The sequence below is a fragment of the Spea bombifrons genome, chromosome 5 (genome assembly GCF_027358695.1).
Source record: "Spea bombifrons isolate aSpeBom1 chromosome 5, aSpeBom1.2.pri, whole genome shotgun sequence".
Classification (NCBI taxonomy): domain Eukaryota; kingdom Metazoa; phylum Chordata; class Amphibia; order Anura; family Pelobatidae; genus Spea; species Spea bombifrons.
In genome coordinates this window covers 29,372,677-29,388,779 of record NC_071091.1, presented here as the reverse complement: position 1 = coordinate 29,388,779, position 16,103 = coordinate 29,372,677, and the positions used below count along the sequence as shown (strand labels likewise).

Genomic DNA, 16,103 nt, shown 5'->3' with positions numbered 1-16,103 from the left:
AAGACAAGGTTCTTAATTGATTTGTTCTTAATATGTTCTTAAAATGGTCTAATAGCAATTTTAAAATCAAATGCCATATTATTTAGGGATAACACCCTGTTCCAAATGATTAGATAAAACATTTTCTATGCTGCCTTCTCCTGCTTCAGAGAAAGGCATCCAAACGTCTCCAGCAGAAAGCACTGCAGGAAAACTGAAGACATGCACTGTCTACCTCAGCAAGACATCATTCAACCATCTGATCCTAATCTACAAAGGTCCCTGTCAGAAATGATCTAAGAAAGACCTCCTACTCAGGAAGATGCAGTAAAGATGAGTTTTAGCACCATAAACTGGTGACAAAGTCAGTGGACCTAATATAAGGCAGAAGAATGAAAATGCATTCTGATTGGTATTAAAAAGCAGAACCAGATTGTTACTCTACACTTTGTTATTGCGTGATTAACTCCAAGGACTTAAAGATAAGCATACAATGCAATAAAGTGTCGGAAAAAGCAAGCAGGGTGCTGGGTTGTACAACGAAAGGCATTAGTAGCAGGAGGAAGAGGTGGTTCTGCCACTTTACTGATCTGTAGTCACGACTCGCCTAGAGTACTGAGTAAAGTTCTAGGGACCCCATTTCCTGAAGAATATGGAGATATTGGAGAGGGTCCAAAGGAGCCCTACAAAAATGGTAAGTGGTTTGCAGGATAAAAATCATCAGCTATTAACATATAAAGCTTGGAGGAAAGAAGGGAAAGGGCAGATGTGATAGAAACCTTCAAATACTTAAAGCAGTAAGAGAAATAGCAAAGTACAGGATGAAAGTTTATTTCAGAGGCCATAGTCGACAACTGGAGGGTCAGAGGTTTAGATGTAATGCAACTTGTAATGCAAGTATTTTTACAGAGAGGATGGTAGATACATGAAACAGAAGTGGTAGATGCCAGCACAGTGAGGGAATACAAACATGCATGGGATATGGATAAAGCTATCCTGAATCTAGAACAAGACCAAGGACTGATAAACGACTGAGTCTCTACATCAGGAAAAATGGGCAGGCTAGATGGGCCGAATGATTCTTATCTATGTTTCTATGAACTCACCATGCATCATAAAGGGCCATCCTTGTCAAATGTATCTAAAAGAATGGCTGAGCAGACCCTGCACAATGCATAGTTTACTCAGTGATGTGATTTTTAAGAAATCTCAGTGATTTTAGCTTGCGAGTCGGGCTCTCTCCACCTAGTGTATCGGTTTGTCTTAGTCTGTCAATTCTCTTCTTGTCACACCCCTTGAATATATGTATTGTATTAAGCGCTGTGTAGATTGTTGGCGCTATATAAATAAAAGAAAATAATAATAATAATAATTTAAATATGCAACATTCTTATCGCTAAACAGTCCGATCTTTACATTCTACTACAAATGATCTACAAATGATCTCTTTAGCAAACAAACTTCATTCATTCTTACCCACCATCTACAATTTGTAAGCCACCAAGGAGATCCTATAAAACATAGCACAACTGTTTGCTGAAAAATGTACACAGAATAACCTGTTCATAATATCGCAGCTAAGGTGTAATCGCTCTCTTACAAAACAGTAGAGTGAACGCGTTTCTTAATCTTGGCGGTCAATTTTTTTTTTTTGCTCATAAAGAATTCTCTAGTCTCCCATGCTTCTCATAAGCACTGTAAATTATCATTAAAGCGGTTGGCGCATAGCAGGTTTTATGTTAGGCGCGTATCCCATGACTCCTTGGCCGTGTCCTTGAATATTGTAACTTACTAATGCAAGCACATTCCCTGTTGTAACCCGGCCAAGTGGCCATAAAGTATTGAATGACATCCATTTAACATAAATGCTTGTGAGGCAGCCACAGGCTGTGTGGGAAATGCATTCCTGAGCAATGGAAACACCAATAAACACAGTGTCCCCTCCTTGGCCATGGCTTTTAATTATATGGTCTGTTATTATATGGTGTTTTATTATACGACAAGGGCCTTGTGACAGCTCCCTATTACATGGAAAAAGAACTGAAGTTCTTCTGGTGATACTTTTTTACTTTCTTAATTGAACAAATAAATATGTGTTCAAAATGATACTGCAATACCTAATGACACGGAATTATTAATGCGGACAATAATTGAACTTGGAATATGTGTTGGGAATGAGTCTACTACCGTGCTAAATGCTTTTAAAAGCTTCTGGAAGTAAAATTAAATGGCTGTTGTTCACAATAGCTATAAAAAGGTCATAACGTCTTCAAAAATGTATAGTGTCTAAAATATTGGGAGGCAGGGAAAATAAGCTGTTCAAAATAAAAGATATTACATTGAAACAGTATTTCCTGAAAATGTCCATCTCGAAGCGTTGATGGTTCTACAGTATAGAGCATCAAGGATGCAACTGGGACTTTGTGGACCCTTCCAGTCTACAAACGCACCCTGAGATATAGTGAAAACATGAAGCATTTTCATCAACGTACGGCACCTTACCTTTGTTTTTTCCATTAATCCCTTTTCTAACTCACCATGTTGCAACTGGCAAGCCTTTATATGACTTAGTCGTTATGTAACTGATATTTACAGGCGCAGTAATAATCTCCTGGGTATTTAGGCTTCAAACAACCCTGTGGTTTTTCTTCCTTATAAACTGGAACTCTAGTAAGCAAGATTTCAAAACCGCTCCAAGGCAGCCACATCATACAAACAACCAGTACGTTCTATACAATCAGTTTAATAAGTGAAAACTTCATTACGCAACTCTTTAACCAATTAACGGCCCATGGAACATTGTGTAATTGTGTAATTTTGTAGAGAAAAACAAATGATTTTCAATATCATCCATACCGCTGCACGGCATTTAAATGGCCAGTTTGCATTATTATATGTAAGAGCAGTGCTAGAAATGATTATCAATTTACGTAGAGCCGTCGTGTTCTGCATTGCTATACTTTGGGAAATAGACATATTTGTATGATTAGGCTCCATCCATATGAGCTGTTAAAGTAGTAAAGGTGCGCAAAAATTAAAAAAATGACTATTTTATCTATCGATATCAGCATCCTAAGAGTAAAAGGAAACTCAGCACAGGAGCTAATTGTTAGAAGCTTCTATATGATATAATTAAAGCTGTGCACAGGTGACCAAGGTCACCAAAGTAAAGAGGACCACAGATTTATTATACTTTTCTTGTGAATAAAGAGAATTTATTAACCAGAGCACAATCTGCTACTGCAGGAATAGCTTGTATTGTCCAGCTATTCCTGGTGGACAGACATTGCTATATAAGTAGGGATTCTGTTGTAGCATTGTTGCTGCCAGATTTAGGGTGGTTTACGGGCTGATTAATTACAGAGTAAGGCATTTACAAAAACAATAAGATGTTTTATATGCATTTTTTATTTTTTCTGCTGTTTTCATGCACATTATTGTGACTTAAAGGACTTATCGAACATCGCGATACACACATACCCAGCAAACATTGCGAGCTGCTACAAATTAGACATAACCTGGGAGAAAAGAAGGACAGAGGTATTTGAATCCCAAAGAAAGATTGTCCCTCCTAAGGGGGGACACTTGATAGATATGCACTAGTCCACATTAGTCTCTTATGCTTCCTTCATTGGAGCATTTTCCACTATATTAATAGACTGGAGCTGCCTTTTTTTCAGACCGTTATATTCCTGCATGTCATAATCTTTGGAGATCAGCATCCAGTCAGTGCTGGACAGCTGGCATAATTTACTTGTGGCCTAATTCTACTGAATTAAGCTGTATGGCAGACCAATGTCTTTATTCTTATGGTACATTATTTTTCAATTGTTTCATCTTAACATAATGACTTCTGTGTCAAATGGAATGGAGTCTATAATCTAGAAATGAAAAAAAGCAGAAAAACAATAAAAACACATCTATGCTTGTTTAGACAGGTGTGAAAAAATGCTGTAAAATAAGTATGCTTTCAAAAATAGACATGTTAATGGTTTATTTTTATCATTTAATAAAATGCAAAGTGAGTGAACAGAAGAAAAATCTAAATCAAATCAATGTTTGGCCCGAACACCCTTTGCCTTCAAATCAGCATCAATTCTTCTAGGTACACTCGCACAAACTCAGGGATTTTGTAGGCATATGGTTAGGAGTACAATTAATCAATCAAACCAAACAGGTTCTAATGCCCATCAATTTCATATGTAGGGTGAAACACAATCATTAACTGAAACAGAAACAGCTGTGAAGGAGAAATATACCTGTGTAAGGAAAAACGGCACAGCAACGAGACACAAGGTTTACTGCATTAGCAAGTCTCTCCCAGGCAGACATTTCAAAGCAGGCAGGGGTTTCTGGATTTGGCTGTAGCAGAAGGCTACAAGAAGGTACAAGAATGAGCATTTCCAGGCAACAGTGAAGTATGGTGGAGGTGAATTGCAAGTTTTGAGCTGCATTTCTGCAACTGGAGTTTGGGATTTGGTCAAAATGAATGGTCTCCTCAATGCTCATGTGTACAGGAAGATAGTTATCCATCATGCAATACCATAAGGGGGTGGGCTGAGTGCCCCCAAATACATTCTCCAGCATGACAACAACCTCAAACAGCCAAATTCATTAAGAACTATTTAGTGTAAAGAAGAAGGAGTCCTGGAAGTGACAGTATGGCCCACACATAGCCCTGATCTCATCATCATCTTCTGGGATTACACAAAGAGATAAAACCAGCTGAATCTTCCTAAATCCACGAAGAACTGTGGTTAGTTCTCCAAGATGTTTGGAATATTCTACCTGTAAAGTCTCTTAAAAAAACTGTGTACTAATCCATCTACAATAACTGATACTGTTTTGAAGGCAAGGGTGGTGGTCACACAAAAAATTCATTTGATTTAGATTTTTCTTCTGATATTAATATTTTTTGTTTTATATTGTACCATGAAAATCTGTAGTGATGTACAAAGGGTAGACAGGACATAAGTAGTATATAACATAACAATTGAACAATTTGACTTACAGAAACAACAGGTGAGAAGGGCCCTGCTCAAAGAGCTAATAATCTAGAGAGTCACCCACTTTGCATTTTGTTCAATTATAAGAATAAAGTACTAACATATTCACACTTGCTTAAAACTTTTGCACAGTACTGTATATATATATATATATATATATATATAATGATTTTTTTAAATAAAAATAAAACACCTACAGTAGGATAACCTGCCCAAACTGGCACCCAATGCCAACATAGTTCACTGTTAAAGGTGACAGAAAGCCTCTAGCAGTGACCTACGGAACAAAGGTAAAAACACACTGCGCGACCTTTAATTTAGCTTGTGGCGCCTTAAAACCAGCGCCACTCAGAGGAAAAGTCAAAGGTTAACAGAGTCCAATGTGACAGATAAGGTTTCTGCAAAACACTTTGAACTAAAATTGAAAATGCTAACTCTTCTTTCAATCTGTTAATGCCACAACTACACAATTTACTGTTTTGGGAACACATTTCTCATTCATATTTGGTAAAATAAGGTTTGCTTATAGAGTATCATCTCATTGTAAGAACAGATGCAAGTTTAAAATAGATAGAAGGAAATTATTGTATATATTAACGTATTCCTGCTAATATGCAACCCAGAGCATGAGCATTAACCTTTATGGATTTATGTATTAATAGATATTACAGTATACAGCTTGATTTAACAATGACTTGCCTTAATGTTCCAATTCTCTAAAACAAATGACTCTCATTAAACGTAAAAATCTGTCTTCTGCATAAATTGCGCACTGTTAAACCAGGACACATTTGTTTTACTATTCTGTTCAATCATGACCCCTCTCCCCAGTCTCTAAAGCCGTTACAAATAGAGTTGGTGCATTAGACTTGTACAACCTCTACAAAAATAAGTTGTAAAAAAATTTTTTTTGTGTTACAGAAGTCTATTTAATGCAATTAGGGCAACGGAAAAATGTGTATGATTGGACTATTTCTTATTGAGTCATACTTTAACTGCTGTGTAACACGTTCTAATAGGTCAATGACAATTTGTGAATCGCCACATTGAAGCCACGGTATACAAGTGGCTTAGTTCAGCTCAGAAAACGTATGTGTGTGTATATGAGTGTGTGTATGTGAGTGTGTGCGTATTTATATCATTTTGGCCTTGTTTATGTCTTATAAGCCAAACTAAGCCCATTATATACGGTAACATAACTCATAAGTCAGGATTTCCAGAAACCATACTCTAATAAAGACAGATGATACAGCAGGATATGGTCAGTTATAAAGGTTCCAGAGATCAGTCTTATAAATTTGATTTAATGTGATCTGGTTTTACTCCCAGAATTCAATTTATTCATACAGCAAACCTCGCAAGGGCTGCTTAACTACTTTTAATGTAATTACGTAAAGTTGGGCCAGAAGATTGAGAAGAAAATAGGCTGACATTTAAAGCAGTTAAGAGATCCAGGCAAAGCATATCTACAATACACAGCTTGTTGGAAAAATCATTGCCCATGGTTAGAGTGAAGGACTGACAAGCCTTCTGACCTGAGCTGCAATAGACCATAACTTCTAACTGTCTGGGGATCCTGGGAGTGATAGTCAGCATCCAGAAAGCGGAATATGCACAGGATGGCTGCCGCTACTGTTGCATGCAATGTATTAAAGGGACACCAAGTAAAATGTGTAGGTATTTGCTCTTGGGTTACACAGGCTTTGTACCTTCAACCAACAATAGTGTATACTACATATCTTACATCGTTCAAGAAAGGACATGCAGAATGCGTAGGGGTGTGAGAACCAGCTGTATATCCTCCATTTAACTAAATGCTAAACTATTGTTCTAGGGGGTGGTTAGAGGCAGGGTTTAAAAAAACCATCTACTTTAATAATTGTAATATTAACCTACTGATAGCTATCTGTGAGTAATGTATTTTTAGTTGTGTGCGGTATCTTGTTGGGCTCCGCCAAAGATTTTTCATCAAAAAAGAATATCTTTACCTGGTTTCTTTTTCTTTTTTTATTTACTTACTTAAACCCACACATCATATTTCACACCACACTATTTTAATTACACAATGAGTTAAACGCTAAGGGACAGGGATATTTTTTTTCCTGAATTACGTCACTGTTCTTTATATCTTCTGTATTTATAAACAGTTTTAATCTATAAACAGTCTATTATATAATACACATGTTGCGATTTTCAAGGTTTCAGAACATTATGATACACTAGTACCCAGCAAACAGCCGGTGCTCCTGGAAAAGAGGGACATCAGCTGAGGATTGAAGGACAGAGATCTCTGGTTCCTGACTATTTAAAACTTGGCCAAATGAGAAACAATCCCCCAAATATGAATTCAGAGAAAGGCTTTCCTCTGCATTTGCACAGTCCTGGGTGTTGCCCAAATGTGGCTTGTTTGCACCTGTGGCTATTTATTCATATCAACATAGCATCTAAGTAAACAACTAGTAGTTGATGAAAAAGGAGATCTGCTGATGACCACAGATATGGCGTTCTTGGGACTGGGTGATGACTGTTTGAGTTGGACAACTAATGGATTTCTAAAGGATATGTCTATGACTTTACTAGACGTGATGGAAAGTATGTTTATTTTGAATGTTTTGTTAAATTAATAAGAGGTTTACTAGTCTACATAACTATAGCCTGTGCAGCTGGATCTTTATGGAGTGGAAGTTGGCTCTAAATACTACTTATAATGCCATCATATTGTTAGCTCGACACGGCAGGTCGCCCCCAGCCGACTCCACATGGCAGGCCCCTCAGAAGCATCAGAAGCCTCAGGGCGGTGTCCCACGGCCTCCTGCAGATCCTCACCCGGTGCCCTTTGAATACAGTGCCACACACAAGATGGCCACGTTGGAGCACCACGTTGATGTCACTCCATCAGAGAACCACTACAACCTTCTCTCTGATGGTCGAACCTATGTTCACCATAGTGTATCCTGTCTTGTTTTATTGCTCTTGTGGTCGTGTGTTTGACCCAGCTTGATACTGACTATCCTGAATACCAGCTACCAGCTTCCTGACCTTGGCTTTTTACTTGACTATTCTGAACCCTGGCTCTCTGACCCCGGCTGGTTACATGGCTTCCCTGGTCATTATTATTATTACTATATAATACTACTACACAGCGATTCTTACAATACATACATTCAGAGCTATAGCTAGTTCCTTTTATGGCCAAGGAACAAAAAATGTGCCTCCCTATTATATCTTTACAGAAGTTGTTTTGAGGAAACTAGATGAATAAATAACAAGGAAATTAATCATATTAGAACTGCACAGAATTAAGAAGCTATCTGGGTCCTAAGAGCCTAGGGCCATTGATGCTTGGATGCAATTTTTTTTTTATGTCCGCCAGATGGGTGTGGCTATATTTCTAGCTCCTCCCATTAACAAAATGAACCACACTCATTTTCTATGGCAACCGCTCCACCCCTTTGGTTCCCCCAGACTTCACCAAGCTACATGCCACCCACTTCTCACAGTGCCAGCTTTGTCCCCAGTTTGTCAGCGCCATATTTTTTCCTCAAATTTATCAGTGCCATCATTATCCCCAAAAAGCCTGTCCGTGCCATCATTGTCCCCAAACAGCTTGTCTGTACCATCTTTGTGGCTAGTTAGTGCCATTTTTGTGCCCAAACAGATTGTCTGTGACATCTTTGCCCCCCCCAACAGCATTAAACTTGGTGCTCTCACTTTAAAGAAGGCACCAAGCATGACACACATATACACTGCCCTTATATACACCTGGCCATACACAGACATATATACATGCTCATTCACACACACACACACGTCTGCTCATACACTGCCCATAGACATGTATCCCCATGCATCCACATATACTGGCATATACATTTGATTACAGCACCCTTTTCTCCTCCTCATCTACACCCGTCTCTCCATCAAATACCCCCAAAAGAACATGGGAAAGGCAAAGAAGAGACACACACTGATGTTATTCATAATACAGAGATGTAGCAGGGAGCTGAAAGGATCATCTCTCTTGCAAAAACCCATTTGTGAATACACCTAAAAGGGTGAAGAGAACTAAGTGTACCTGTCATGCACAAATGTGGTCCACAACAGGTAACTATGACACTTTATATAAGCACCGCACTAGCCAAACGTATATTTAAAAACTATACTAACCTGAAAATTGTCAGAACTATCAAACCTGGAGGTAACAGAGACTAATTCAATACTTTAAATAATTTGCTAGCACAACGTATAGGTGACAAGTTACCCCCTACACATTGTTTTAATGACAGATGCCTTTAAAGAGTGATGGGAATATTTCGAGTTAATACACGGGAACACTAGAGACTTACCACTGAAGAATAACAATATCATATTTTATATTGCTACAAAACGCTTGCAGAAACAAACTGACAGATCCAGTGTCACCTAAAGTGTGACAGAAGACAACTGACAGCACTTTAATTGCTTTCATGAATCTATCACTGGTCTGAAACGTATTTAGTGAAATAATGTGCTTACTTAACTGGTGCCATTCGTCCTAACAATAATCCCTGATATCATGAACAAAGGACTCCAGTATGTTCTTGCTTACAAAGGACTGTCTTGATTGCAGTTGGCATTAAGGAACAGCGAGTATGGGTTAATTCAGATCCACACTCTGGGCTGAATATATCGACATATTGCAGTAAAGGCTTCCCAGCACAGACAGATACAAGGGTGACTGCTGATAAGTCAATGACAGAGAACCCATTCAATTTGTTCTGCACATGCTGACACTTAGGTAATGATCCCCTTAGGACACATCATTGCCTGGTCATTATCCTTACAGCTTGAGACGCTGAAGAAAAAAAGTAACGTCATTAACATAGGGGGATTAGATGTAAGAAAATGCTCTGTGTTCAAAGAAGAATTGATATTTGGTTTTTAGGATTAATTAGTACATTAGTATAGATGACTGCTCAGTATAATATGTTCTACATAAATGTAGGCTTGTCCCACCATTCTTATCATCTGAAAAATGCACATTCCTGATCAATTGGGCTCAGAGACAATAAGGTCCTTCATAAAACTATAAATATCAATATGAACATGGTCAGAAATACCAACAAACCCTTTCATCATCATCATAATCATGTTTTGCCCCTATGGTTCTGCGGTTTGTTTGTTTCTTGTACTACCTGACTGCACTACAAGGTTACTGGATAGTATTGGATTGATGTCATTCATCTGGACTGTTTCACTTGAAATGTAAGAAATGTTCTTTGGTAGTAATATCTCAGCATGCCAAAGTCACTACATAACAATTCTTTATGCTAGATGATATAACTTTCATTTTTAAAGGCATAGTAAATTCTAATAACCCTCTATAACAACAGGCAATGTTGGTGTTTGTGTGTGATATGACACCAAATCCTATTTATTATATTACATGAAATACTATTTATATGCAAATTTAAGCAAATTTCTGATGACAGAGGTTTACAGAGCAATGTTCCCTCTGGAAGTGTATGTGCACACAAAGCTTACTAGCATTCACTATGTGGACAAACATATTGGGAAACACCATAAGTCAACCGTAAGTGGTATCTGATCTCCTTAACTGGCCAAACTGGCCCTAGGCAGCCCTTAAGGTTCAAATGTGTAGTCCGGCTATTGTCCCTAAGGGCCGCAGACACACCAGATTTTCTGGATAAACTGCGGTACGCAGGTAACTGCTGGAATATGTGTTAATATGAGAAATTTTACACATAGGTTGGAGGGTTACAGAGATAGCTGTCTGACTTGGACACCTCTGCTTTAGGCCACTGTAAAAGGATAGGTTTGTATTACTTTTCCTTGATGGTTTTCAGTCGTATGTACGCAGTGTGTTAACATTTCAAGGAACTTCCGTGGCGCTACTTGCAGTGTATTTTATCAGTGACTACTGCTGCCAAGTTCTAAAAAAGATGGCTAGCCTGCCCAAACGTCAGCCCCCCTGAATGTTCTAAACAGCTGAGGACACAGAGATAGTTCTAGGATTTAAAGCTACAGACATCAAACCACTTTTGTTTTCTTGTAAATACAATGTATTCACAGCTAGGTAGTATTATAGGCCTTTTGATAAAACAGTCAAGCAGATGAGAATTTTTTGGATCTATCTGTTCACAATGATTATAAACCCAGCAACATCATCTCTGACTATATACATATACTGTATATAGCCCAAGAAACTCAATCATAAGAAATATTTTGAAGTATTTTGAATATTCAGTCCTACATTCTGGGCAAACCATGGTACGTAATAATGTTCTTAAGGGCACAATGCCTCCAACAATATATATTGTAACAGGACCAAATTAACATTTCCCGGCACCTTGCTGGTTGGTTCCTGTGTCTAGCCTCCCCCCACACTGAAATCTATTGGCAACACTGAAAGGACTCTCTACTGTCATATTCATCACCCCATTGGTCATAGATAACAACAAATGGACAGAGTCACCATTGTACCATGCCTTTAAAAACCCTGTGTTTTAACCCAATAAAAAGTTGCTGGTTGTTTTCCATCCTGACTGGTGAGTGATGTTGTTACTGGCGGTAAGGGTTCATTTTGGTGGAGGAGCACACTCTGACACCTGTAGCCAACTCACACTACAAGAAAGGCAGAAGCCCGGGCCAGGGATACCACCGTCAACCCCTGGTTCCCACAACATGTATGCATATATACATATGAAGCACACACACATATACATATGAAGTACATACATACATATAATACATATATATATATATATATATATATATATATATACACACACACATAAATTTACCAGACAGTCCCAGCAATGATCAAGGTCACCTACACAGGCAGCATCACTAAAAAAATACTATTTTGTATTAGCATAGAGCAGGAACATTTTACTTCTTTTTCCCCCAAGGAACTATACAGTATTTATATAAACTATGTGTAACATTTGCAAAGCAACAAAGTGCAAATAAAATACTTTCTTACTCAAGAGAGGGAAAAGTATAGCATCAGATAAGCCCAAGCAGCCTCTACATAAATGTGATTATCCACTGCTGAGATGTGACAGGAAGAATGAAACATTATAAAAGATTATACACGGTTCACTTGCAATCTCTCCCATCAGTCTTTTTTCTATAACCTGTACTAATAACTACTTTCTCTGAGTTTGAATGCATTAGGATTCTGCTGAATAGCATATTTAATACACACTTTCACCCTAAGAGCATTTCGATCATTTATAGTCAAATAAAATCATAATAGTTGGCAAAAAAAAATAATACTAAATATTCCTCAATGTATTTCCCTTTCTTTCCTTCCTAAGGCGGTAACCCTAAATATCTACAAATAACATGACTGAGCAAGAAAGTGTTAATATGATAAAATTTAACTTTTATTAATTCCTTTAAAAAAAAATGACCATGTTGATCAATAGCATCTCTTTATCTAGCAATCCTGGGGTGGCACAAAGCTGTAACTTTTTGTAGGAGCTTTGACTTAAAACCAGAGTACTATTTATTCTAATAACTCCTCTACCAATAGAATATTTTTTGGTAACTGAATCTCTATACTAATTAGTTGCGATCCCATTCATACATTTCCAATTAAAAGGGTAGTCTCTGGAGTTCCTGCATTCTTCTCTACGGTCTATTAGCAATGAGTGAGTTTTGAATGAAAAGTCTTCAATGAAATACAAATTGACAAGAAAATAAAAGTTACATTTTATCGCATTAACTTTTTTCTGCTCAGTCAAAACATTGAGAAAAATCAAACATTTAAAAGATTGCAGGATTCCATAAAATGCCATTAGGTAATTGCAGTTGTGAAAGAACCTTCCATCACTGGGGCCACTGGAGAGGCCTGAGAGCCAGCCTCCTCCCTACCCACTAACCTTTGGAACTGATTTTGGCCAGTAATAGATAGTGGAGGTTGGGACCCTATTGTATTGTTAATCCCTTTACTGGCCCTGGGAGGCAGATTAAGGGGGTGGTTTGTATCCCAACATCTTGTTTTATGTTAATGTGTGTTTTGCTGGCTATATCCAGCCCTGTGTGTGAAAAATAAAGCAGTCTTCGTTTTGGTTTATACCCTAAGTATAAAAGTCTCGGCTAGTGACTGGGAAACCGGGAAAAGAGTGTGTTGTCCCAGGCTAAAGGATCACAAGTCAGCAGAGGTAGTTGGTCAGACTGTCCAGCTCCGTGACAGCAGTATATGGTATCTAACAAGAAAACTTGCAGCGTGAATCTAAAGAAATACTCTGAGTTGAGAGTTAAAATAGGAATGTCACTCAAGTGCTCAGTTTTGTCAAAAACACTTAACTTCCATTAAATTGAATTATTATCCAGTGTCATACGGATGTTACCTACAGGCCAGATGGTGTGGTCTAGAAAATTGAAATGGTCCCATCTACTAATACTCTTAATTGGCTTTAAAAAAAAATAGTTGTGAGCTAGGATATACTCATGAACCACTAAGATTTCTCATTATTTACAGTTATAACAGTTATACCATTTCAAATGAAAGTGCTTCTTCTCTACATCTTACAGTTTAGTATGCAAAAAAGCCAATGTAATTGTGTTTCCTGGTTTAAATAAGATACATATATGTATGAAAAAACCCTTATATGTATACCAAGAGAGCAGCCTCCTTAACTTCCTGTTGAGCATTGATGATCTCTTCATTGTTAATTCGCTGGTTGCTGTTGATTGGTTAAGGCAGCCCTTGTAAGGGCAGGGGTGAGGAGGACGGAAATAACTTCTGGATAGGAAACTGACTAGAGATTCATCCCACCTTATAAGGTAAAATAGTTACACATTTTAAAAGAAATGTAATGAAGTTATTTATTTATGTTAAGAGCTATGAAAATGCTAGTTCACATTAAAATATAATCGCAGTTTACATTTGCAAATAACGCAGTCATAAACACATGCCTATACCCTGCACTCCTACAGAGTGACTGGAAATAAGTAACTGCGTGTTGCAGACTGTTTCACAAAACAAACACAAGCTGCAGGCCCCCCGAGAAATTACTTCCCCGGTAACTAGAAGCTGATGGAAATTACCTTCCTCTGAGAACATAAAGCACTTGCATGGCTGAAACAGCCATTTCCATAATTAAGAATGCCGCTCCATTTCACAGCACTTTATATGCCCTCTCCCACGGCGATGCTGAGCCCTACCTGTTTTTCTTTGAGAGCTTCCAACGACTCGAATTCTATCCGTGCCAATTTCACCTGGATGTCGTATGGCTTGTCAGGGATTACAAACGCCAGGATGAACTTCAGCCCTAGCAGAGCATGCTGTAAGAGAGGAACACAAGCAAGGTTGACATCATACTGAAAAACAACAAACAGTTAATCCCACAAACCGTGCATGATGAGGAAGAGAAGTCATCATTTTATTAAACAATGAGGCAAGGGTCATCTTTAGAAAGAAAAACAAATATTGTTACAGTGCTTAAAAATGTCACCTCATACCTTGTGGTTCTAGGTTGTAAGTAACAAAATACACACGTCAATATGATTCTGAAAAACATTAGATGATGTGACACGAGACCTTTTCAGTAATACATCACAAAAGGGGCAGGTTATCAATGGGGCAAATGGTGACAAATGGCCCCCACTTGAAGCTGCATGGCTCTCTGCTTGTAAGGAAAGAGAATGCTGAGAGTTACTCAGTCAGGATACCCCAACCAGGAAGCTGCAGCTACAGGAAAAGAGATACTGTGCAAGTAGGAGCTGTGATCTGTATTTCTGGTCAGTGTGCAAGTATATGGGAATACATCTGTATAAATACATGTGGTAATCCTACATGTGTGTGTATATGTAATCTAAATACACTCATATTAACACACACTTACACATCCTAACACTCGCGCTCATGCTAACACACCCACATTTAAACAGTCACGCTTTTACAGCAGAGTTACATCAGGTTAGTGTGACCACACTGTGTTCCCGCCACACCGGACTGGTCCAAAATTCTTAAAAAAAAACTTTGTTAAGTCTCTAGTACTAAGTGGGAGGAAAACCCTACTTTTAGCAATAAATGCTCACCATGTGGAAATTCTCCTTTGAAAATGGACAGGAATGTTCAATTTCTGACAAGAAGAAGAATGGCGCCTGGGATGATGTGTTTTACAACCTGTCAAAGCAGGAAATGTTGAACATTGTCTCCTGCCAATAAGGATGTCAATTCTAGGCCTACCATCTGCCAGAGTGCATGGAAAAGATTTTGTCTGATGCCCCCCATCGTACTAAGACTGTTTCTATGGCAGCTGCACACATCAATGGACTTCTGTTCAATCAGACAAACAACAAGAAAGCCATCATAAACAGGTAAGATATGTTCCATTGGCCAGCCAACCTCATTCTTCTACTGTGCTATATACACAAATGAGAAATACTGGGAGCAAGTACGAACTTCAACCCTTAATAGCTGCAATAATACAATGTCTGCTCTGTTCAATTACTGTAAAGAAGCTTTTAGCAAAATTTCTTAAAACCACAATGTAATGTAACACTTCATACACACACTCATGCTGATTTGCATACACCTCAATGCTTGTTATTGTCTTGAATAGAGGCCTGTACGTTAAAGAAGACACTGTTCTGCCACACAATAGCTAGCAGAAATATGATAAATCATATGAGCAGTGTTCAGAGCCTTGCGGGTTTATTTGGGGAAAAAAACACTTGTTTAACAGAGACACTAAAATACAATTGCAAGTGGGTGTTAATTAAGATAAAAATGGATTAAGTATAAGGAAAGCAGTAGGCATATAAAAAATAAAACGTTTCAACCTAAATTATGAGATGCCATATATATAAGTAAGAATAGAAAATGTTGATTATTTTAGTTTCCAATGCAATTGAGCTCATATGAAACTTGAGTAGCCGCAGGAAAAATCTTTTTTAGGCTACGCATTTACAATCTAAATTGCTAGTAAACACATAGACTCACAACATGTTGTTCACTAATATGACTAATATACAAATCCACTCAGATGATAGTGTATTAGGTGTGTTCAGCGCCTCACGTGGATCAATGAGTTAGTAAAAAAAAAAACACATCGCCACTCCTCTTTAGTCTTTACACTGTGACGGTAGGATATCCATGAT

General features: G+C 38.0%; 1 protein-coding gene across 3 annotated transcripts in view; it reads right to left on the bottom strand.

Annotated features, from left to right (window-relative positions):
- Window positions 1-16,103, bottom strand: part of ANO10 (anoctamin 10) — a 114,071-nt gene that overhangs the window by 29,101 nt on the left and 68,867 nt on the right. For all 3 annotated transcript variants that reach the window (XM_053467970.1, XM_053467973.1, XM_053467974.1), the window contains one exon: window positions 14,163-14,282. In XM_053467970.1, coding sequence (XP_053323945.1) covers window positions 14,163-14,282 — 120 coding nt within the window. The remainder of the gene's footprint in view (window positions 1-14,162; window positions 14,283-16,103) is intronic.